This window comes from Engystomops pustulosus, chromosome 4 (assembly GCF_040894005.1).
Source record: "Engystomops pustulosus chromosome 4, aEngPut4.maternal, whole genome shotgun sequence".
Lineage (NCBI taxonomy): Eukaryota > Metazoa > Chordata > Amphibia > Anura > Leptodactylidae > Engystomops > Engystomops pustulosus.
The window spans coordinates 6120989-6146463 of record NC_092414.1 but is presented as its reverse complement, the minus strand read 5'-3'; the positions used below and the strand labels follow the sequence as shown (position 1 = coordinate 6146463).

Here is a 25475-nt window from a genome sequence, read left to right as displayed (position 1 = left end):
CAGTATTAGGAGTATCAGGAAGCCTCTTCCTAGTATTATCTGTATCAGGGAGCCTCCTCCTAGTATCCTCTGTACCAGAGAGCCTCCTCCTAGTATTCTCTGTATCAGGGAGCCTCCTCCTAGCATTATCAGTATCAGGGAGCCTCCACCTAGTATTACCAGTAAAAGGGAGCCTCCTTCTAGTATTCTCTGTATCAGGGAGCTTCCTCCTATTCTCTGTATCAGAGAGCCTCCACCTAGTATTACCAGTATCAGGGAGCCTCCTCCTAGTATTCTCTGTATCAGGGAGCTTCCTCCTCCTATTCTCTGTATCAGAGAGCCTCCACCTAGTATTACCAGTATTAGGGAGCCTCCTCCTAGTATTCTTAGCATCAGAGAGCCGCCTCCTAGTATTATTAGTATCAGGGAGCCGCCTCCTAGTATTCTCAGTATCAAGGAGCCTCCTCCTAGTATTATCTGTATCAGGGAGCCTCCTCCTAGTATTATCTGTATCAGGGAGCCTCCTCCTATTATCTGTATCAGGGAGCCTCCTCCTAGTATTATCTGTATCAGGGAGCCTCCTCCTAGTATTATCTGTATCAGGGAGCCTCCTCCTAGTATTATCTGTATCAGGGAGCCTCCTCCTAGTATTATCAGCATCAGGGAGCCTACTCCTAGTATTCTCAGTATCAAGGAGCCTCCTCCTAGTATTATCTGTATCAGGGAGCCTCCTCCTAGTATTATCTGTATCAGGGAGCCTCCACCTAGTATTATCTGTATCAGGGAGCCACCTCCTAGTATTCTTAGTATCAGGGAGCCTCATCCTAGTATAATCATTATCAAGGAGCCTCCTCCTAGTATTCTCTGTATCAGGGAGCTTCCTCCTCCTATTCTCTGTATCAGAGAGCCTCCACCTAGTATTACCAGTATCACGGAGCCTCCTCCTAGTATTCTTAGTATCAGGAAGCCTCCTCCTAGTATTCTCTGTATCAGGGAGCCTCCTCCTAGTATTCTCTGTATTAGGAGCCTCCTCCTGGTATTCTCTGTATCAGGGAGCCTCCTTCTAGTATTCTCTGCATCAGGGAGCCTCCTCCTAGTATTGTCAGTATAAGGGAGCCTCTTCTCAGTATTATCAGTATCATGGAGCCTCCACCTAGTATTACCAGTTTTAGGGAGCCTGCTCTTAGTATTTGGCATTTCAGGGAGCCTCCTCTCAGTATTAGGAGTATCAGGGAGCCTTTTCTCAGTAAAAGCTGTATCATGGAGGCTCATCTAAGTATAAGGAGTATCAGGGAGCCTCTTTCAGTATTAGTAGTATCAGGGAGCCTCCTCTCAGTATTAGGAGTATCAAGGAGCTTAGTATTGTATTTGGCTAGGAAGTTCCTAGTATATTATTTGTCTTATAATGGAGCCTCAGCTCAGTATTATGAGTATCAGGGAGCCTCCTCTCAGTATTAGGAGTATCAGGAAGCCTCTTCCTAGTATTATCTGTATCAGGGAGCCTCCTCCTAGTATCCTCTGTTCCAGAGAGCCTCCTCCTAGTATTCTCTGTATCAGGGAGCCTCCTCCTAGCATTATCAGTATCAGGGAGCCTCCACCTAGTATTACCAGTAAAAGGGAGCCTCCTTCTAGTATTCTCTGTATCAGGGAGCTTCCTCCTATTCTCTGTATCAGAGAGCCTCCACCTAGTATTACCAGTATCAGGGAGCCTCCTCCTAGTATTCTCTGTATCAGGGAGCTTCCTCCTCCTATTCTCTGTATCAGAGAGCCTCCACCTAGTATTACCAGTATTAGGGAGCCTCCTCCTAGTATTCTTAGCATCAGAGAGCCGCCTCCTAGTATTATTAGTATCAGGGAGCCGCCTCCTAGTATTCTCAGTATCAAGGAGCCTCCTCCTAGTATTATCTGTATCAGGGAGCCTCCTCCTAGTATTATCTGTATCAGGGAGCCTCCTCCTATTATCTGTATCAGGGAGCCTCCTCCTAGTATTATCTGTATCAGGGAGCCTCCTCCTAGTATTATCTGTATCAGGGAGCCTCCTCCTAGTATTATCTGTATCAGGGAGCCTCCTCCTAGTATTATCAGCATCAGGGAGCCTACTCCTAGTATTCTCAGTATCAAGGAGCCTCCTCCTAGTATTATCTGTATCAGGGAGCCTCCTCCTAGTATTATCTGTATCAGGGAGCCTCCACCTAGTATTATCTGTATCAGGGAGCCACCTCCTAGTATTCTTAGTATCAGGGAGCCTCATCCTAGTATAATCATTATCAAGGAGCCTCCTCCTAGTATTCTCTGTATCAGGGAGCTTCCTCCTCCTATTCTCTGTATCAGAGAGCCTCCACCTAGTATTACCAGTATCACGGAGCCTCCTCCTAGTATTCTTAGTATCAGGAAGCCTCCTCCTAGTATTCTCTGTATCAGGGAGCCTCCTCCTAGTATTCTCTGTATTAGGAGCCTCCTCCTGGTATTCTCTGTATCAGGGAGCCTCCTTCTAGTATTCTCTGCATCAGGGAGCCTCCTCCTAGTATTGTCAGTATAAGGGAGCCTCTTCTCAGTATTATCAGTATCATGGAGCCTCCACCTAGTATTACCAGTTTTAGGGAGCCTGCTCTTAGTATTTGGCATTTCAGGGAGCCTCCTCTCAGTATTAGGAGTATCAGGGAGCCTTTTCTCAGTAAAAGCTGTATCATGGAGGCTCATCTAAGTATAAGGAGTATCAGGGAGCCTCTTTCAGTATTAGTAGTATCAGGGAGCCTCCTCTCAGTATTAGGAGTATCAAGGAGCTTAGTATTGTATTTGGCTAGGAAGTTCCTAGTATATTATTTGTCTTATAATGGAGCCTCAGCTCAGTATTATGAGTATCAGGGAGCCTCCTCTCAGTATTAGGAGTATCAGGAAGCCTCTTCCTAGTATTATCTGTATCAGGGAGCCTCCTCCTAGTATCCTCTGTACCAGAGAGCCTCCTCCTAGTATTCTCTGTATCAGGGAGCCTCCTCCTAGCATTATCAGTATCAGGGAGCCTCCACCTAGTATTACCAGTAAAAGGGAGCCTCCTCCTAGTATTCTCTGTATCAGGAGCTTCCTCCTATTCTCTGTATCAGAGAGCCTCCACCTAGTATTACCAGTATCAGGGAGCCTCCTCCTAGTATTCTCTGTATCAGGGAGCTTCCTCCTCCTATTCTCTGTATCAGAGAGCCTCCACCTAGTATTACCAGTATCAGGGAGCCTCCTCCTAGTATTCTCTGTATCAGGGAGCTTCCTCCTCCTATTCTCTGTATCAGAGAGCCTCCACCTAGTATTACCAGTATTAGGGAGCCTCCTCCTAGTATTCTTAGTATCAGGGAGCCTCCTCCTAGTATTCTTAGTATCAGGGAGCCGCCTCCTAGTATTATTAGTATCAGGGAGCCGCCTCCTAGTATTCTTAGTATCAGGGAGCCTCCTCCTAGTATTATCTGTATCAGGGAGCCTCCTCCTATTATCTGTATCAGGGAGCCTCCTCCTAGTATTATCTGTATCAGGGAGCCTCCTCCTAGTATTATCTGTATCAGGGAGCCTCCTCCTAGTATTACCAGTATTAGGGAGCCGCCTCCTAGTATTATTAGTATCAGGGAGCCGCCTCCTAGTATTCTTAGTATCAGGGAGCCTCCTTCTAGTATTATTAGTATCAGGGAGCCGCCTCCTAGTATTCTTAGTATCAGGGAGCCTCCTCCTAGTATTATCAGCATCAGGAAGCCTACTCCTAGTATTCTCAGTATCAAGGAGCCTCCTCCTGGTATTATCTGTATCAGGGAGCCTCCTCCTAGTATTATCTGTATCAGGGAGCCTCCTCCTATTATCTGTATCAGGGAGCCTCCTCCTAGTATTATCTGTATCAGGGAGCCTCCTCCTAGTATTATCTGTATCAGGGAGCCTCCACCTAGTATTATCTGTATCAGGGAGCCACCTCCTAGTATTCTTAGTATCAGGGAGCCTCATCCTAGTATAATCATTATCAAGGAGCCTCCTCCTAGTATTCTCTGTATCAGGGAGCTTCCTCCTCCTATTCTCTGTATCAGAGAGCCTCCACCTAGTATTACCAGTATCACGGAGCCTCCTCCTAGTATTCTTAGTATCAGGAAGCCTCCTCCTAGTATTCTCTGTATCAGGGAGCCTCCTTCTAGTATTCTCTGTATCAGGGAGCCTCCTCCTAGTATTGTCAGTATAAGGGAGCCTCTTCTCAGTATTATCAGTATCATGGAGCCTCCACCTAGTATTACCAGTATCAGGGAGCCTGCTCTTAGTATTTGGCATTTCAGGGAGCCTCCTCTCAGTATTAGGATTATCAGGGAACCTTTTCTCAGTATTAGGAGTATCAGGGAGCCTTTTCTCAGTAACAGTAGTATTGAGGAGCCTTTTCTCAGTTAAAGCTGTATCATGGAGGCTCATCTAAGTATAAGGAGTATCAGGGAGCCTCTTTCAGTATTAGGAGTATCAAGGAGCTTAGTATTGTATTTGGCTAGGAAGTTCCTAGTATATTATTTGTCTTATAATGGAGCCTCAGCTCAGTATTATGAGTATCAGGGAGCCTCCTCTCAGTATTAGGAGTATCAGGAAGCCTCTTCCTAGTATTATCTGTATCAGGGAGCCTCCTCCTAGTATCCTCTGTACCAGAGAGCCTCCTCCTAGTATTCTCTGTATCAGGGAGCCTCCTCCTAGCATTATCAGTATCAGGGAGCCTACTCCTAGTATTACCAGTAAAAGGGAGCCTCCTTCTAGTATTCTCTGTATCAAGGAGCTTCCTCCTCCTATTCTCTGTATCAGAGAGCCTCCACCTAGTATTACCAGTATCAGGGAGCCTCCTCCTAGTATTCTTAGTATCAGGGAGCCGCCTCCTAGCATTCTTAGTATCAGGGAGCCTCCTTCTAGTATTACCAGTATTAGGGAGCCTCCTCCTAGTATTCTTAGTATCAGGGAGCCGCCTCCTAGCATTCTTAGTATCAGGGAGCCTCCTTCTAGTATTATTAGTATTAGGGAGCCGCCTCCTAGTATTCTTAGTATCAGGGAGCCTCCTCCTAGTATTATCAGCATCAGGGAGCCTCCTCCTGGTATTATCTGTATCAGGGAGCCTCCACCTAGTATTATCTGTATCAGGGAGCCTCCTCCTAGTATTCTCTGTATCAGGGAGCCGCCTACGAGTATTATCAGCATCATGGAGCCTCCTCCTAGTATTCTCAGTATCAAGGAGCCTCCTCCTAGTATTATCTGTATCAAGGAGCCTCCTCCTAGTATTCTCAGTATCAAGGAGCCTCCTCCTAGTATTACCAGTATCAGGGAGCCTCCTCTCAGTATTAGGAGTATCAGGGAGCCTCTTCCTAGTATTCTCTGTATTAGGAGCCTCCTCCTGGTATTCTCTGTATTAGGAGCCTCCTCCTGGTATTCTCTGTATTAGGAGCCTCCTCCTGGTATTCTCTGTATTAGGAGCCTTCTCCTAGTATTCTCTGTATTAGGAGCCTCCTTCTAATATTCTCTGTATTAGGAGCCTCCTTCTAGTATTCTCTGTATTAGGAGCCTCCTCCTAGTATTCTCTGTATTAGGAGCCTCCTCTTAGTATTATCTGTATTAGGAGCCTCCTTCTAGTATTCTCTGTATTAGGAGCCTCCTCCTAGTATTCTCTGTATTAGGAGCCTCCTTCTAGTATTCTCTGTATTAGGAGCCTCCTCCTAGTATTCTCTGTATTAGGGGCCTCCTTCTAGTATTCTCTGTATCAGGGAGCCGCCTACGAGTATTATCAGCATCATGGAGCCTCCTCCTAGTATTCTCAGTATCAAGGAGCCTCCTCCTAGTATTACCAGTATCAGGGAGCCTCCTCTCAGTATTAGGAGTATCAGGGAGCCTCTTCCTAGTATTCTCTGTATTAGGAGCCTCCTCCTGGTATTCTCTGTATTAGGAGCCTCCTCCTGGTATTCTCTGTATTAGGAGCCTCCTCCTGGTATTCTCTGTATTAGGAGCCTCCTCCTGGTATTTTCTGTATTAGGAGCCTCCTCCTGGTATTTTCTGTATTAGGAGCCTCCTCCTAGTATTCTCTGTATTAGGAGCCTCCTCCTGGTATTCTCTGTATTAGGAGCCTCCTCCTAGTATTCTCTGTATTAGGGGCCTCCTTCTAGTATTCTCTGTATTAGGAGCCTCCTTCTAGTATTCTCTGTATTAGGAGCCTCCTTCTAGTATTCTCTGTATTAGGAGCCTCCTTCTAGTATTCTCTGTATTAGGGGCCTCCTTCTAGTATTCTCTGTATTAGGAGCCTCCTTCTAGTATTCTCTGTATTAGGAGTCTCCCCCTAGTATTCTCTGTATTAGGAGCCTCCTCCTGGTATTCTCTGTATTAGGAGCCTCCTCCTGGTATTCTCTGTATTAGGAGCCTCCTTCTGGTATTCTCTGTATTAGGGGCCTCCTTCTGGTATTCTCTGTATTAGGAGCCTCCTCCTAGTATTCTCTGTATTAGGAGCCTCCTCCTGGTATTCTCTGTATTAGGAGCCTCCTCCTGGTATTCTCTGTATTAGGAGCCTCCTCCTGGTATTCTCTGTATTAGGAGCCTTCTTCTAGTATTCTCTGTATTAGGAGCCTCCTCCTAGTATTCTCTGTATTAGGAGCCTCCTCCTGGTATTCTCTGTATTAGGAGCCTCCTCCTAGTATTCTCTGTATTAGGAGCCTCCTCCTAGTATTCTCTGTATTAGGAGCCTCCTCCTGGTATTCTCTGTATTAGGAGCCTCCTTCTAGTATTCTCTGTATTAGGGGCCTCCTTCTAGTATTCTCTGTATTAGGAGCCTCCTCCTAGTATTCTCTGTATTAGGAGCCTCCTCCTAGTATTCTCTGTATTAGGAGCCTCCTCCTAGTATTCTCTGTATTAGGAGCCTCCTCCTAGTATTCTCTGTATTAGGAGCCTCCTCCTGGTATTCTCTGTATTAGGAGCCTCCTCCTGGTATTCTCTGTATTAGGAGCCTTCTTCTAGTATTCTCTGTATTAGGAGCCTCCTTCTAGTATTCTCTGTATTAGGAGCCTCCTCCTAGTATTCTCTGTATTAGGAGCCTCCTCCTAGTAGTCTTTGTATTAGGAGACTCCTCCTAGTAGTCTCTGTATTAGGAGCCTCCTCCTGGTATTCTCTGTATTAGGAGCCTCCTTCTAGTATTCTCTGTATTAGGAGCCTCCTCCTAGTATTCTCTGTATTAGGAGCCTCCTTCTAGTATTCTCTGTATTAGGAGCCTCCTCCTAGTATTCTCTGTATTAGGAGCCTCCTCCTAGTATTCTCTGTATTAGGAGCCTCCTCCTAGTATTCTCTGTATTAGGAGCCTCCTTCTAGTATTCTCTGTATTAGGAGCCTCCTCCTGGTATTCTCTGTATTAGGAGCCTCCTCCTGGTATTCTCTGTATTAGGAGCCTCCTTCTGGTATTCTCTGTATTAGGAGCCTCCTCCTAGTATTCTCTGTATTAGGAGCCTCCTCCTAGTATTCTCTGTATTAGGAGCCTCCTCCTAGTATTCTCTGTATTAGGAGCCTCCTCCTAGTATTCTCTGTATTAGGAGCCTCCTTCTAGTATTCTCTGTATTAGGAGCCTCCTTCTGGTATTCTCTGTATTAGGAGCCTCCTTCTAGTATTCTCTGTATTAGGAGCCTCCTCCTAGTATTCTCTGTATTAGGGGCCTCCTCCTAGTATTCTCTGTATTAGGAGCCTCCTCCTGGTATTCTCTGTATTAGGAGCCTCCTCCTAGTATTCTCTGTATTAGGAGCCTCCTTCTAGTATTCTCTGTATTAGGAGCCTCCTCCTGGTATTCTCTGTATTAGGGGCCTCCTTCTAGTATTCTCTGTATTAGGAGCCTCCTCCTAGTATTCTCTGTATTAGGAGCCTCCTCCTGGTATTCTCTGTATTAGGGGCCTCCTTCTATTATTCTCTGTATTAGGAGCCTCCTCCTAGTATTCTCTGTATTAGGAGCCTCCTCCTGGTATTCTCTGTATTAGGAGCCTCCTTCTAGTATTCTCTGTAGTATTATTGGTACTTTGGTTCTAATGATTATGTAGCGAGTATTGTGAGTGCAGTGGACGGGTGGGCGTTTTCTTGATGTAGTGGGCGGAGAGTAATGGTAATGATGGGCGTGTCGCGGTGTGCGGGGCGGAATGTTTGGGCGTGTTTTCTATGTAGTGGGCGGAGACTTATGGTAATGTTAGGCGTGTCTGGGTGTGGTGGGCGGTGTGATGCTCCGGTCCCGCCCCCCGCTCTGCTCTCACATTGTGGCTCCGCACGCTGTGCCCGGGCTCCCGGTGCCGCCGCCGCCTGAGCTCTCGGGATGCCCCCGGACGCTGCCCTGGTGGAGCTCCGCTCCTGCTGGAGGGTCCCGGCGGTCGCCCACTTCTGCTCCCTGTTCCGCACCGCTTTCCAGCTGCCGGACTTCGAAATTGAGGTAAGTGCCCGGGGGATAAGTGTAGAGATGTACGGGGCAACGAGGAGGATGGGGGGAACTGTCCTGGAGTTTGAGGAGGATGCTTATTATTCTCTTAGAGCATGGGGATAACTGTTCTTAGGTGTTTAAGGAGGATGGGGGTAACTGGCCCGGGGGCTGAAGAGGATGGGGGTAACTGGCCCGGGGCCTGAAGAGGATGGGGGTAACTGGCCCGGGGCCTGAAGAGGATGGGGGTAACTGGCCCGGAGGTTGAAGAGGATGGGGGTAACTGGCCCGGGGGCTGAAGAGGATGGGGGTAACTGGCCCGGGGGCTGAAGAGGATGGGGGTAACTGGCCCGGGGGCTGAAGAGGATGGGGGTAACTGGCCCGGGGGCTGAAGAGGATGGGGGTAACTGGCCCGGGGGCTGAAGAGGATGGGGGTAACTGGCCCGGGGGCTGAAGAGGATGGGGGTAACTGGCCCGGGGGCTGAAGAGGATGGGGGTAACTGGCCCGGGGGCTGAAGAGGATGGGGGTAACTGGCCCGGGGGCTGAAGAGGATGGGGGTAACTGGCCCGGGAGCTGAAGAGGATGGGGGTAACTGGCCCGGGGGCTGAAGAGGATGGGGGTAACTGGCCCGGGGGCTGAAGAGGATGGGGGTAACTGGCCCGGGGGCTGAAGAGGATGGGGGTAACTGGCCCGGGGGCTGAAGAGGATGGGGGTAACTGGCCCGGGGGCTGAAGAGGATGGGGGTAACTGGCCCGGGGGCTGAAGAGGATGGGGGTAACTGGATGGGGGGGGGGGTACATCTGTGTCCTGTCACTGGGTATTGGGGTCACGCTGCTGTCATTATTTTGGTGATCAAAGCCCAGGAGTAATGACAATAGGTAGGGGCCCCATTCCATCAGGCGAGGGGAGTGGTATTGGGGTCACAGTGAGGGCAGTATTTTGGGGGAAGGCTGGTAGTAATGTCAGTGTGGACTATTAACTGCTTGTTTGTTGCGGTTGGGGGGGGGGGCAATAGACCGGGAGGAGCCAGAGAGACCCCAAATCTTCTCTGTACCATAATGACCTTTAGTCACCAGATGCTGTTTGGGGTTAATCCAGGAGACTTGTTTGGGGGGGGGGGGGGGGTCACTGACACATGTCTACCCCCACCAGGCATCTAGTTTATGGGGGTATATGGGTATGTTATTGCTTTAGTGCCCCTTCCTGGGCAGATGTGACAAATCTGTGTCAGGAAGAGGATAATATGCTCTTCAGGAATCCTGGAAAGTTGGGGGACAACCAATATTAATACAGTTGTCACCCAACTTCTCCCGGCTCCTGAATGATGAATCCTGGAAAGCCGATTGACAATTTCTACTGTCTTGGAGTGATTTGAAGTTGTATCCACACTTTGCTCCTGGGTGACATTTCAGTCTAGTTGTTTGCCATTCAGGTATCAGGGAAAGCTGTGTGCAGACCCCTCTGACTCCTACAGATGCCTTGTTTGCCGCTCGGGTGTATGGAAAGTTGTCTTATTACTCCCATGTTATTGCTCATACTGTTACTATTCGGCTGTGATATGCGGATGACCGCGCCGCTTTGGAAAGCTGGGTTGCAGTGAACAATAAGGATCCGATTTGCTTGTTTATTGCTTTCCTTATTGTCACAGGAGCTGACACTCTTTCATTTAGCACAGAGAGGTGAGTTTAACCCTTGGTGTAGTGTTGAGGTTTTAGCTGGTGATATTAGGTGCTGCTCCCCCCTCTGCGCTGCCTTTTGGGATGCAGTCTGCTGGATATAATGGGGAGGTTTTGTTCTGGGCCTGCAGTGGGGGCGGGTGGGGGTCTCTCACTCCGGGGAAACCCCTCTGTTTGTTTTGTTCTGGGGACTTTGTGTCTTCCAGGGGCAGCATGGCATCTATGAGGGGACAATGCAACTCCCGAGGAAGGGAGGGGGCACGGGCTTTGCTGCAGGCAGCTCTCTATTAACTCTTTCAATTCTGCACAGCTCTGGTTTCACTTATCCTGTTTGGGAAAAGCTAGGTAAAAACCTATATGGTCACCACCCAGCTTTCCCGGAGTACTGAGCAGCAATATGGAAGCCTGGTATAAGTTACAAATCTTACTCTGCAGCGTTGTAACAACTCTTGTATCAGATAGAACTTATAAAGAGTTTGTAACATTGTGTCTGAAGTTTCTGCCTCCTGGATGTGTTTCAGGTGATGAGTCTTGTCCCTGAGGGGGTTAATTGAATTACAGTCCTGTCAGGGGGTCTCGCCCCCCACCCCTTCTTCTCTCTTTGTCCCCATCCTGTCACTTTGCAGGATAATGTGAAGCTGTTTGTAGTGTAAATTGAGTTCTGGGCTCTGATAAGTGACTCAGGGGGAGAGGGGCGATTAACTCTGTACGTGCTGGACAGAACTAGTCTACAGATGCTTCATTCATGTGTCCCCGGACTCTTTTTGTAGATTTCACGTTTAATAAATCAACAGTAGTAAAAGGGACGAGTCACGTGACCGCCGGGGGCTGTAGCCGCCTTTGTTGCGGTGCAGCTGTTACGTGTTTATTGTGACTTGCGCCAAACTTGCGTCAGCTGAGACTGACCGTATGCAGGACCATCTTCTGGGCTAGCTACCTCTGAGTATTGGGATTTTTTACAGTCACCTTCTGTAGAGTTCATGTAGTTGAGTTTGTGCTATTGTTCGCTGTTATCAGCTATGGGCGTGAATGGTAGAGGTATTGGGGCGCAGTGCAGATTGCTTATAACCCTCCCAATATTTGGCTTTAGGTCTGAGTGGGGAACTACTTTCCCAGGTCTCTGCTGATGCATAACACGTGGCTTTGTGTTATGGTTGAGATTAGGGGACGACTTGGACTCTTTCTTGTGGAGCAGAGACGCCCCCTGCCCTCCCCCTGATGACGTAGTCCTGGGACCTCGCACCGAGCTCCTACGTGCTGAATGCAGCGCACCAACAACCTTCTTGTATTATGGAGCATTGCACTGGGATGTGCGGCGTGAGATGACGGACCCTCTACAGTGATCGCTGGAAGCCCCCTGTAATCTGCATCAACCTAATTGTTTAATGATGATACAGACCTACATTATTAGATATCAGATATACACTAATAATATAGTAGACAACCCCTATAGAGTATCCGCTTAGTGAGGACCCTACTTATTCGTACGTTACATGGACACATTGAAATCAATGGCCGGCCAACTAAAAGAGCAGGAAACTTCATTGTGAACTTTTTGGAATCTAATTAATTTGCTGCAGTGATTTAGTTTCCCTGGCTGGCCACTTGGGGAGCTGTTCTGTTGCTGTCTGAGTTTATGGATGACAACCTGTAAGATTTTATAGTAAGCGGTGAAGTGTTTCTGAGTGCCGTACTTATGTCACCACTAGTCTGCACCCCCCTCCGTGCCCACTCGGAGTATTGCCACCCTATTCCATCATCCCATGTCACGCCTTGCGCTCGTGTAAACTCCTCGCCCAGCGCTCGTTACCAGGCGGCCATTGGGGAGATCCCAGGTGCAGTGCAGCAGCTGCAGGGCTGATTATAGGCGGCCCCAGACCCTCCGAATTCTCTCATCAGCAGTCCTGTCACACAGGGAAGATACCACCCGTCCCCCGGCGCTGCCGCTCTGCATTAACCCCTCGCTACCAGCAGTACTCATTTATGGGCTGATCCGGATTCACTTATTTGGTGTGTGATCATTTATGTCGTATGGTTTTGTAACCCCCCACTCTAAAGTTTTGGTGATGTTGCTTTAAAGGGGGCGGCTGCTAATGTCAGGGCACTCTAAATGTACCCCAAAAGCTTATTCTAAGGGATTATCCCAAGTTTTCTTGTTCTACCATGAAAGGAGATAATAATCCGATTGATGGGACATGAAAATGAGGGATCCTCTTCTGGCCAGTGAATAGAGCATCTAGGGGGCTCCTTTAGATACTGAGGGAGATGTAGAACAGAACCCCCCCCCCCCCCCCCCCCACTATTGTGATTTGTGAGGGTCCCAATGGTTGGACGCCTGTGTATTGTGGCGGTTGTCAATAGTCAAGTGAGAAGCCTCCATAATCTCTCCCATGGATAAGTGGCAAATCCTTGAGTGGGCAGCCCAAACCCTGGGTCCACTGTGGCTGACGAGCCAACTCTGGGACGAGTGCCATCACCAGAAGAGGGGATCCTGGTTTTCCTAATTCCACTCCCCAGTTCTTTTTATTGGTGTATGGGGTATATACGGATGAGTGGGGCAGTCCGTTGGGAGCGGTTACGTGGAGGTGTTCAGGCCGCACATCAAGGTGTCGTTGGGGGTAGGAGATGCCCCGCTGGGGGAGGTTGAGGACTGCTGTAAACACCCAGGCCCCCAGGTCCATTTGCTTTTGATATGACAAATAGATCCTTTCATTCAGGTGATGGAGGGTTAAAACTGTTTAATGTACGAAGTGAACAAAAATCTACGTAACAATATCATCGGGGTGTGTGATCCAACCTGAGGGCTGAGGCCTGGATTATACATGGGAGATGAGGCCCCAGGTTCTTGGTTTAGTACTGGGGCCCCATGACAACTCCTCCTGCGGGGCAGCACATGTCCTGCCATCTGAGACTGCAGGGGAATGTGCGGCCAGGTTAAAAGTTCAGCAGGACAAGAGTGAGGGGGATGTGAGGAGATGTACAGGAGGGTCTGTGGCTGCACCCCTCACCAAAATAGTGGTCAGCGCAAATCACACGGCTCAGGCATCGGAGGGGGGGGGGGGGCATCGCATTCACGTTATTGTGGAATTTTTATTTTCTCTGCGTATATCAGTCAGATGTGATTGAGTCCGGTTTGTCTTCCCTCGCTCCGTTATCTAGATCTCTGCTTGCTTTCATCCCTGTCTACCTGAGGTATTAGACGGAGATGTAAACATTTTTGGAGTTAGAGCAGTGGAAACCATTTCATTCACTGACAGCAAGCCGAGATAATATAAGGGCCGTGTTTAACATAACTGCAATGACCAATCACAGATCCGCTTAAAATTTCCCACAGCAGTTTAATACATGAAAGCTCTAACATGATTGGTTGCTGCTGGCAGATTTTGTATAAAAGACTGGTTGCTATGGACAGAAAATGACTGCCCTGAGCGACCAATCATTGTGTATCTTTCATCTGTGACACTGCTGTGGAGAAAATAAAGCTGAGCTGTGATTGGTTGTACAAGTTGACTGTATGATTGTGGACTTCTAAATGAGGAAGGGATCCTGCGGTTTGATATTTGGGGGTACAGCACGAGGGCGCCCTGTACATAGCATAACACACAGACTCTTTCACACATCACTGGGGGGGGGGGGGTCAAGGCTTTGCCTGTGTAATCGGGGATGATCTCTGCACTCTCCTCACCCCCCACCCTTTGGTCGCCTGTAGGATTTGGTGACAGATGGGCAGACACTTGCTGGGTCACCATACGTCTCTATTCAGATGGTGCAGTTTCCGTAGTGTGTATGATGCACGTGGCCCTACCACGTATCACCAATGCGTTCAGGGCTCCATTTGTGGGATAGGGTATGATTTCAGCATTTGCAGCACCCCTGTCTGCAGATGGGGCACTATAGGCCTCTATTCAGATGGTGCGGTTTCTGCACGGTGCAGGACGTGCACCACTTCCGTGTATCACCAGGGTGGTTGGGGCTTTGCTTGTGGGATAAGGGATGATTCCGGCTATTGCCTGCGGGGGCACTTTATGCCTCTATTCAGATGGTGCGGTTTCTGCTCGGTGCAGGACGTGCACCACTTCCGTGTATCACCAGGGTGGTCGGGGCTTTGCTTGTGGGATAAGGGATGATTCCGGCTATTGCCTGCGGGGGCACTTTATGCCTCTATTCAGATGGTGCGGTTTCTGCTCGGTGCAGGACGTGCACCACTTCCGTGTATCACCAGGGTGGTCGGGGCTTTGCTTGTGGGATAAGGGATGATTTCGGCTATTGCCTGCGGGGGCACTTTATGCCTCTATTCAGATGGTGCGGTTTCTGCACGGTGCAGGACGTGCACCACTTCCGTGTATCACCAGGGTGGTCGGGGCTTTGCTTGTGGGATAAGGGATGATTTCGGCTATTGCCTGCGGGGGCACTTTATGCCTCTTCAGATGGTGCGGTTTCTGTACTGTGTAACCTAAGTCGTGCACCATGTATGTATCACCAGGGTGGTCAGGGCTTTGCTTGTGGGATCAGAGATGTTTTCGGCATTGGCCTCACCCCCGCCCCCGGCTCGCCTGCAGGATTTGGTGACAGATGGGCAGACACTTGGGCTGATTTAAGGGGCAGGGGCTTCTTGTCTTGAGCGATGTCACTAATGACCTGTTGTGTCAGCGGCGTCTGACGTTGGCGTTGCAGTGAGATCCCTTCTCTCCCGTCTCTCGCCCATTGTCTGCCTCACCCCAGGGCGGCTGTGTACGGCTCCGGCGCTCGGCAGGGCCCTCCGCTGCTCTTAAAGGCCTTTTATTTTATAGGCGCTTCTCCTTTTCATTGCCTGTTTGTTTAATTCTGCTGCGTGAGGGGCTTTTGCATGTGCATGCATAATGGGTTTGGGGGTCCTCAAACCCCCCCCCCCCCCCCCACCTCCCCTGTCTGTCTAGAGTCACCGCAGCAGAAGTAAGAGGACTCTGTGTAGTTGCGGAGACAGCTGGGACTTTTAACCCCTTAAACACTGTAATGCGTTGAGCTGGTCCAAAGGTTTTTGTGCTCTCGTACAGCGATGTCCCATGAAGCCCCCGAATAAAGTGTGTGGATACAATCATATATGCAGTAAAATAAGTGGTTGTAAAACGTTTTGTATCTCGGATCACTGCTTGCTGTCAATGAATGGAAAAACTATTTGCATTCATGGGCAGAAATTTACTGAAAACACCTAAGACATAATGGTTCATTATTATTATTGTAAACAAAACGGCTCTGCACTGACACATTGTAACAAACTATCACCAGATCTGTGATTGGGTGCAAATGGAACAAGCCCTCAGTTGTGGAGTTTTTGTCTTTTGAGTTTTCCTGTTTCTAGTAGAGTTTGCCAATTTTTCACAGCTGAGTGTTTGTTACAATTGTATGCAGTCTAGACTATCCTCTTGGGTAAGGGCCAGCAGCACAATCTCTTTCCTGATGTACAATGTATCAGCGCACTGAGGATTTCATAGATGGATGTAATTGTAGCGCACCCTTATCCATGAGAAGCTCTCTGGTACAATTCCCTTGGATAGTAGTAACCAGGATATGATTGATGGAGGAGGCCGGGGGCTCATCTGTCTGTGTGCTTGTATTTTGCAGGAGTTGGAGGACGCCTTGTACCGGGATGATGTGGAGTTCCTCAGCGAGCTCCTGGCCTGTCTCCTGCAGGGCTGCTATCAGCGACATGACATCACGTAAGTACCTGAAGCGTTTCCCTATGTGCCCCCTCCACTTCCTCATCACCCCCTTGATATGACACATTACCCCTCTGTTGCCCCCATCAGGCCACAGACCTTCCACATATACCTGGAGGATATCATCAACTACCGCTGGGAACTGGAGGAAGGAAAACCCAATCCTCTCAAGGGATCGAGTTTCCATCAACTTCCACTGGACACCAGGCTAGAGATCCTGCACCGGCTGTGTGACTACCGGCTGGACGCTGATGACGTCTTCGACCTCCTAAAGGTGCGTCTCCTCCCTCTATCCTGCACCTACCTCCTGCTACAGAAAAGGAGGACAGTGAGAATATTTTGGTGATGTTTTGTCAGGGTCTGGATGGGGACAGCCTGCGTGTGGAACCACTCGGAGAAGACTCCTTGGGTAACTTGTACTGGTATTTCTATGGCACCCGACTGTACAAAGAAGAACCTTCCTGGGAGAAGAGACAGCAGGCGCTGGAAGAGTGAGTACATGTACACATCCTGTATTATACCCCAGAGCTGCACTCACTATTCTGCTGCTGGTGCAGTCACTGTGTGCATACATGACATTACTTATCCTGTACTGATCCTGAGTTACATCCTGTATTATACTCCAGAGCTGCACTCACTATTCTGCTGCTGGTGCAGTCACTGTGTACATACATGACATTACTTATCCTGTACTGATCCTGAGTTACATCCTGTATTATACCCCAGAGCTGCACTCACTATTCTGCTGCTGGTGCAGTCACTGTGTACATACATGACATTACTTATCCTGTACTGATCCTGAGTTACATCCTGTATTATACTCCAGAGCTGCACTCACTATTCTGCTGCTGGTGCAGTCACTGTGTACATACATGACATTACTTATCCTGTACTGATCCTGAGTTACATCCTGTAAATCTTTTATTTTATATAAAAATGAAAAACATAACAACCATAAACATAAATCAAGCCATAACTTCTGGCAAAATAAAACAATAATAATAATAATATTAACAAAACAATAATACATACTAAAAGAGTCTTACAGAAATCTCCTGGCCCAGCCACACACACACCACACACTCAGCATAAGAACAAACAAAACCATCACCCAGTCCCACCACCTAATTTTTTTTTTTTTTTTTTTTTGAAATACACAGCAAAATACACATAAACGAACAAGAAATAAACACAGAAATAACAATGAATATAACTGAAATAACATTAATAACATTAAATATAGCTAACTAAATCCCACGCCCATCACCCTCCCCCCCAGACACTGGTCTAACGTCCAAAGTTCGCGTTATATAGTCCAGACCAGTGCCCAGGATCGTACAGTCCAAGTCCCGTCCACCCCCCTCCCAACCTAACACCCTAACACCAACCAACCTATAAACACACACAAGAACTATAACTACATATAACTATAAATAAATACACAATGTACACAAGATACAAACACATTAAACAAATCAACATAACAAATCCAAACCACATAAAGCCCAGGTTCGGTGCCTGCAAGCCCTACATCACTATAACCTCAGATACAAAACAAAAATCTACAGTGTCAGCTTCAGCCCAACACCAGGAGCGGAGATGACAGACTAAGGGACACTAAAGGAGAACCCCCTCCAAAGGAGAGAGGCCCTCCCCGTGCCCCGCCTCTCATACTCCAGAGAGCGCACCTTCACCAGGTCACCCAGAATGTTCCTAACCACCTCATCCACCGGGAGGATTTTACGCTGCGTCGACACTAAACACCGTGCGTTCCACGTGTGGTACCTGACCACTAGGCTAACTAGGAATAACGTGCAGCGGTCCCGGCCACCCAGGCCTCTGAATGCTCCATAGGCCCACTCCGCATAGGAGAGACCGGCCAACCCGGGCCAATGGATGGAAGCGCCCACCCGGTTGTACACCTCTGTGTTAAAGGGGCACTGAAGCAGGAAGTGGTCCATGCTCTCCAGCAGACCACCGCACTCCTCCCGGGGACAACCCCTTTCCTCAGAGCTCCTACACTTCAGATTGTCCCTCACACACAGCTTTCCATGGAAGCAGCGCCAAGCCAAGTCCCAAAACTTCAAGGGGATCCTGATGGAATTCAAAAGACCTAAACCCACCCCAAGATCCCGACTTGGGCAATCCCTGAGGGCCAGAGGCTTCTGGAAACGGGCAAACAGAACCCTCCTGTCAAGGAGTTTCCTCGACAAAGTCCTGATCTCCCACATTCCCAGACCCCACCGGCGAATCACCTTCAGAACCGGGGTAGCGTAAGCCGGAAGATGCCCATGCGGTGTACGGAGATCCTTCACTTGCCCTCCTGTCTCCCATTCCTGGAAGAAAGGCCGAAACCATCCCCTGCAGGAGTATACCCACGGAGGAGCCCTCTCTTTCCAGAGGTTTGCTACATTGATCTTAAGAAAGGTATTCACTAGGAACACCACAGGGTTGACCATACACAACCCTCCTTGTCTCCTCGTGCGGTAAGTAACCTCCCTCTTGATAAGGTTCAGCCTATTCCCCCATAACAGCTGGAAGAACAGACTGTAGACCCGAGTCCAGAGGGGCTCTGGCAACATGCACACACTGCCCAGATATATCAGCAATGGGAGCAGGTAAGTTTTAATCAAGTTCACCCTTTCCCTGAGGGTCAAAGACCAACCCTTCCACTGGTCCACCCTCTGAGCGGCGATCTTAAGCCTGCCGTCCCAGTTTTGCATGGGGTAATCCCCCTGGCCAAATTCGATGCCAAGAACTTTGGCAGAGTCTTGGGGCCCTGGAAGAGTGTCCGGGAGATCAAAGCCTGGATCCCCCTCTCCCAGCCAGAGACTCTCACACTTATCCCGGTTGATCTTGGACCCAGAAGCCTCTGAGTAGCGGTCAACCTCTGACATCACCCATTGCGCCTCCCCTCTCGAGGACACAAAAACGGTGACATCATCGGCATAGGCTACCACCCTTAGAGTGGCTTCCGGTGCCGCCTGGTCCATCCCGACTCCCACCAACGGCCCACGATCAACCCTCCTAAGGAATGGGTCAATCGCGAACACGTATAAAAGTGGGCTCAGAGGACAACCCTGGCGAACACCAGACCCGACCTCAAAAGGGCGGCCAATCCAACCGTTCACAAGCGGGAAACTCTCTGCCCCTGCGTACAAAACTTTCAGCCAATTGACAAACTCCCCCGGCAGGCCATACCTCAGAAGGACAGACCAGAGGTACTCGTGGTTAACCCGATCAAACGCTTTTGCCTGATCCAAGGACAGCAAGTACCCCTTCCAGTTACCAGCCCTGCCCTGCTCCACTGCCTCCCGGACACAAAGCACAGCACTAAATGTACTGCGGCCTGGAACAGAGCAGTGCTGGGTCCCCGAAAGGAGCCGGGGTGCAAACTGCACCAGCCGATTAAACAGCACCTTTGCCAAAACCTTTCTGTCCGTATTGAGAAGCGCTATGGGACGCCAGTTCTCAATACGAGATCGGTCCTTACCCTTTGACAGAATGATCAGGGCAGACCTCCTCATTGACTTCGGCAGAGCGCCCGAGGAAAGACACTCATTGAATACCTCAGTCAAGAGGGGAACCAAGGCGTCCTTAAAGGTCTTATAAAACTCAGATGTTAAGCCATCCGGACCTGGCGATTTCTTGAGGGCGAGCCCTTCAATCGCCCGGCTGACTTCCTCTTCCCTGATCAGCTCTGTCAAAACATCAAGAGAGGGGTCTACTCCTGGCTCAGGGACAGTTTCTGCCAGGAAAGCCGACATCACATCCCGATCTAGATCCTTCCTGCCCAAGAGGTGTGAGCAGAAGGATCTGACGACCTCCAGGATCCCTGATCTGGACCTTTTCAGGGATCCCGTACTGTCAACCAGTCCCGTGACAACTTTACCATTCACTGACATCTTGCAGTTTCTGTAAGGGTCGGGCGAGCGGTATTTCCCGTAATCCCTCTCAAAAACCAAAGATGCGTGTCTATCGTACTGACACCTCTTCAGCAAGGATTTCACTCTGGAGATGGCCTCACGACTACCCCCAGTCGAGACGAGATGCTCGAGTTTCCTCCTCAGGCCCTGATACAGGCGGTACCTGTCCAGGCTCCTGAGGCTCGAGAGCTGGCGGAAGAATCTCGCCACCCTTTTCTTGAGCATCTCCCACCACTCTGACTTACTGCTACAAAGGCCCAGCAATGGTACCTGGCTCTGAAGAAAGTCCTCAAAGGATTGTCTGATCTCCGCTTCCTCCAGGAGAGACGAATTGAGCTTCCAGTAGCCTCTTCCCATCCGGGGGGTCTCTGTAACATTCAGAGAAAACAAAATTAAACAGTGATCGGAGAACTCCACCTCAACAACGGACACTGCTGAAGAAATGGCTTCCTCCTTTAAATAAAACCTGTCTATTCTAGACCTGCAGCTACCCCTATAATAGGTGAACCCCGCGTGGCCTGGGGTGTGCCGGATGTGGACATCCACCAGGCGAGCCTCACTAGCTATGCTATTAAGAGCGACGCTATCATAAGTCAGCTTGTCTCTGGAACCTCCCCTATCCTGGGACCTCGTGACAGCATTGAAGTCCCCTCCAAAGACCACCTGCCGACTAGTAAAAAGGTAGGGCTTGATCCTCATAAAGAGACACTTCCTGTCCCACTTGGACTGGGGACCGTAGATGTTAATTAGGCGAAGTTCTTGTCCCTTCATGAGGACATCCAGGATCAGGCACCTCCCCATTTCTAACTCAATAATTCGTCGGCATTCTACCGGTGCGGTAAAAAGGACCGCCACTCCGCTATACGGCTCGGCCGCAAGAGACCAATAGGAAGGCCCGTGTCTCCATTCCCTCTTAGCTTTAAACACGGCCGCCATATCTGGCAGCCTGGTCTCCTGCAAAAATAAAATGTCGGCTTCAACACGGCCGAGAAAATCAAAGGCCGCAAATCTAGCCGCATCAGACTTAATGCTGGCGACATTAATGGACGCCAGCGTCAACGGAGTGGGTGCCGCCATCATGAGTGATTGAGTTAGACGGCTTTTTTCTTACTACCTCCCTTCCCTCTACTGTCCTCTGAAGATGAACCCTTTTGCCTTTTCCCTTCAGAATTGGGGCAACTTCTTTTTAACGAAATTGAGGTGTCCATGTTATTACTGGCCCCCAAGGACCCACCCGGACCACCCTCTCCTTCGTCCTTGTCTCCTGACTCTGAGTCAGTCTCCCACTCTGAGGACCCAGCATCCCCAGAGGATAGAGACTCGGCGCCCCCTGCAGGCTGCTCCGCCGCCACCTCCAGAACCCCACCCTCAGCCTCTCCTTCCGAGGAGGCGATCTCATCGAGGGTGAGGAACCGGTTGGAAAGCTCAACCAGAGGGGAGGAAGTTTTCCCTTCCTTAGGTACCTTAGATAGGCCGCATTTTTTCTTTTTCTGCTTGCGCTTATTTTCTAGCCAAATCCTGTTATCCTCATCCATACTCTCATAATGGGAGGACGTGGAGGACATGGCACCTTTCTCGCGCTCCATCCTCCTGACCTCCTCATCCAACTCATCATCCCTCAGGGCCTCAGTAGCATGACCAGCCTCTGAGGAAGGACCAAGGGTCACCCCAGCAACCTGAGGTTTCCCCAGTTCTCTCCCTTTTTGTCTGGCTTCAAGCCGCCTCAACTGAGAAGGTGACTTATTCTTACTTTTCTTCACAGGCCCCTCAGCTCCTCCACCTCTGCTGGTACCTTCCCCAGCAGAAGCAACCTCATGGCTCTCCTCCACTGGGGTCACAACCGCATTGGCAAAGGAGCGAGGACAACGGCTGAAAGGGTGACCGAGCTCACCACACAGGTTACACCTAATGTCCTTACAGGATGCAGCGAGATGACCTAGCCCACCACACAAAGCGCACTTCTGCACTTGGCAGCTGGCGCTAAAGTGGGTGGGGTCACCGCACCTGTGACAGACCTTCGGCTGCCCCTGGTAGAAAATCAGGATTCTGTCCCGCCCAAGAAAGGCTGAAGAAGGAATGTGGGCGACTGTGCCGCCTGAACACTTCAACTTCATCATGAAGGTCCAGGCCCCAGACCAAATGCCAAATTCATCGCGGTTTTTCTGAGGTACCTGAACTACTTCGCCATAACGACTTAGCCACGTCATGATGTCCATGCAAGAAAGTGACTCGTTACGGGTCAAAACGGTCACCTTCTTGACTGTGTTTTGGCGAGACACTGCTTGCACAGCAAAGTCTCGCCAGCCAGGCTCGTTCTTTGCCAGCTCATAATTCGACCAGAAGAGCTCTAAGCCCTCCGGCCGAACAAAGCTGACATCGAACTCCGGAGTACCATAAGGATGTATCAGGGCAAAGATGTCACTAGCCTTGAAGTTCATCTTCAGGAGGAGCTCCACCACCCTTGACCTGGGTGGGCATGCGTCACTGCCCCTCCAGCGAAGACGAACCACATTCCTACGGGCAGCTCCGGGCCCAGTTGTGGGTAAAGACCATACAGTCTCTCCCCCCCTTTTCTCTTGGAAGGCTGCCAGGCCATGCCTGTCTGTCCAGAAGGACAGATCAACATCTCTCCCCTCTACAGTGATTGACTTTTCCCCTCTCCTGAGAGCCTCCAGAAGACGCCTTTGCAAAACGCTATTCCCAGAGCCAGGAGACAAGGAGTTAACCCCACTTGCCCCAGCAGTGACACTCGCATAGCTCCTTATGGGAGCGGCCACCACTGGGGGTGCAGATGGACCAGCACTCCTACCAGGATCCCCCCCATCACCATTCACCACCCCCACATTCACCACACTATGTACATTACTGCCTCGCTTCCTTGCATCACTGCCTCGCTTCCTTGCATCACTCACACCAGCTGGGCCAGGAGGACCTGGGGTTGCCTCGGCGTCACTGGGCACTGGGGGTAGAGCCACCTCCATAGCTGATACAGCCTGAGAAGAGGCAGCTCCAACCCCGATCTTACTTGTGCCCTCTGCCTCATTGGCATTAACCCCTTGTTGTCCCACAGTTTTTCTAAGGTTTGAGCATCGCTGCTCGCTGGATGAGAGGCCGCTTGTCCTTATTGACTCCGGACAGTCTCTTATGGTCATCTCCAGGGTCAGATGCACCGATACAAAATAAAACTTTTCCTGCGCCCTTTCCCACAGGCTGCACAGGACGCTTGGGAGGCGCCGCACCACAAGCCCCAGCAGCCCCATCACACTGCCGCTGCTCACCGGAGCTAGATGCAGCCACAGCGCTAGGGGCCACAGGAGCCACCGCCACTGCCCCTGGCACTGGGCCACCCCCCCCTCCCACTGGGGGGCAGCGCACAGTACCAGGACCTGCTGGATCGCCCTCACTGTCCGGCCTTTCGGCCGATGCCTTCCCTGCACCATCCTTGCTACTACAAACAAGGCTGGTGCTCTGCGCCATGGTGGAATGTGGCTTTGCAATCTCCCCGCACCCTTGCACCGAGTCCACTGCAGGATTCGTGCTGGGCTGGGTAACGGGGCCTACACGACAGGCTGGCACTGCTGCCCGCCCGGAGGGAACAGGGAGGGGACGAAACACCAGATTCACCTCCTGAGACGCCTTTGTCTTCCTGGCTCTCTTCTTTCTCTTTAGGTCGTCATCTGGCATATCATCGCCGAAGGAGAAGTTCTGGAGGTGAACTGGGGACTCAAGCTGACGGATCTGAGCCATTAGCGCCCCCCCCTGGCCGCTGTCATCACTTTCCTCCTCCAGGTTGGCAGAGCCGCAGCCTGATGGTAATGGCGCTTGCTCCGCAGGCAGCCTGTCGTGCGAGGCCTGCTGGTGTTGGTGCAGGCCACCAGACGGACACGGCAGGTCTTCCTCATCCTCCTCATCCTCCTCATCATCGCCATCGCCTTCATCCGCCTGGATCTGAAGCCCCTTCAGCTTTCTCAGCTGCTCCTGGCGCATGTCATCAAATCTGGCGTCGTTCTCCAACTTTTCCCTGAACGGACCGCTGTGCTCCCGGATAAACCGTCGTTTTTCCTGCAGAGCGGTGACCTCGGCTTTAAGTCTGTCAATGGTGTTAAGAAGATCAGACTTTTTCTTCTGTGTAGCCACCCCCGCTAGGGCCAAGGTCTCGCGTATCTCCTCCTGGAGCCTATTCATCGCCTTGCCAGCTTCCTCGTACTCACGGAGGTGCTCAGCAATCCGGGAGCCATAGATGGTAGCAGACTCCCGGGCCTTTAGATCTCCCCATGCCTTTTCCACACCTCCGTGAGCACCCAGCTTTCCAGCTGAACCACCCAACTTTCCCGCACAGTCACTCAGCTTTCCAGGAGGAGCACTCAGGCTGATGTTACTTGCCTTGATCTTCTGTGAACCGGAGACCTTGCGGCTTCCCTGGGTCTTGGGGGTGGCAGCCGAGGTCACATCGCTGCGTCCTTGGGTTCGGGCAGATCTTCTCACCCCCTCCATGTTGGCCGGTATCTGGCTTTTCCTGCCCCCCGCCGGCCTGGTCCGAGAGGCAGAAGCCCGGGATTTGCCTGGTTCACTCATCCCAGAAAACCCACTCCCTCCCTGGGGAGGAGAGAGCAGGCCTGGGTGGATTGATCTTCCACCAGGTGGTGCAGGAGCTCAGCAGCAACAACCACACCCTTCAGTAGCACACAGCAGAATGAGATTGCACGCACTATTCTGCTGCTGGTGCAGTCACTGTGTACATACATGACATTACTTATCCTTTACTGATCCTGAGTTACATCCTGTATTATACTCCAGAGCTGCACTCACTATTCTGCTGCTGGTGCAGTCACTGTGTACATACATGACATTACTTATCCTGTACTGATCCTGAGTTACATCCTGTATTATACTCCAGAGCTGCACTCACTATTCTGCTGCTGGTGCAGTCACTGTGTACATACATGACATTACTTATCCTGTACTGATCCTGAGTTACATCCTGTATTATACTCCAGAGCTGCACTCACTATTCTGCTGCTGGTGCAGTCACTGTGTACATACATGACATTACTTATCCTGTACTGATCCTGAGTTACACCCTGTATTATACTCCAGAGCTGCACTCACTATTCTGCTGCTGGTGCAGCTTGATTATAGAATAAAGTAATTTGTTATTCTTTCCCCTGACTTTAATTTTCCTTCTGATTATAGAGCGGCCGCTGCTCTGGAGAAACCTGTCAGGAAGAGAGGACGTCCTCCCAAGAAGAAGAAGCTGGAGGAGCCGGTTATCAGGTGTGTGGCTATTCCCTCCGGGGCAGAGAATGGCTCCATGATGAGACTGTAGACACGGGCGCCTGTCTATACCTTGTATGTGAGACGTGTGTTAGTCACTGTACCCGGGTCTGAGTCATTCATAGTCAGTATCTTCCATGCCGTATATGTACATTTTTAAGTGAAATTTAAATTTTGTTTCCGGGACAGTGAAAAACTGGAGATGACGCCTCCAATGATTGAGGAAATGAAGAATGAGAACGGTAAGTAGCATTTCCATGACTAATACACACATCCTTTACTGACTTTATACTTGTCACAGCTGAGGATTTCCTACACTATCAGCCCGGACTCTGGGGTTATATCTGGTATTATACTCTAAACTAAGGAGACATGCTAAGACTTGTCCCTTTAAACTTAAAGGGAAACTGTTAGCAGACTCCAGTGTTAGGTATGGTCCCTGGAGAGATGTGTAATTATAGTTTTGTGTATGAAGTTAGTAGCAGCAGGACTATGATATATTGATTTATATAC

General features: G+C 50.0%; 2 protein-coding genes across 3 annotated transcripts in view; one reads left to right on the top strand and one right to left on the bottom strand.

Annotated features, from left to right (window-relative positions):
- Positions 1 to 25475, bottom strand: part of LOC140125944 (adenosine deaminase 2-like) — a 79296-nt gene that overhangs the window by 51690 nt on the left and 2131 nt on the right. The window lies entirely within an intron of this gene.
- Positions 8195 to 25475, top strand: part of CECR2 (CECR2 histone acetyl-lysine reader) — a 32988-nt gene continuing 15707 nt past the window's right edge. The window contains exons 1-6 of one of the 2 annotated variants that reach the window (XM_072144896.1): positions 8195 to 8404; positions 15668 to 15762; positions 15853 to 16036; positions 16120 to 16253; positions 24882 to 24962; positions 25152 to 25204. In XM_072144896.1, coding sequence (XP_072000997.1) covers positions 8291 to 8404; positions 15668 to 15762; positions 15853 to 16036; positions 16120 to 16253; positions 24882 to 24962; positions 25152 to 25204 — 661 coding nt within the window. In that variant the 5' untranslated portion in view covers positions 8195 to 8290. The remainder of the gene's footprint in view (positions 8405 to 15667; positions 15763 to 15852; positions 16037 to 16119; positions 16254 to 24881; positions 24963 to 25151; positions 25205 to 25475) is intronic. The other variant, XM_072144897.1, reaches the window with a different exon arrangement.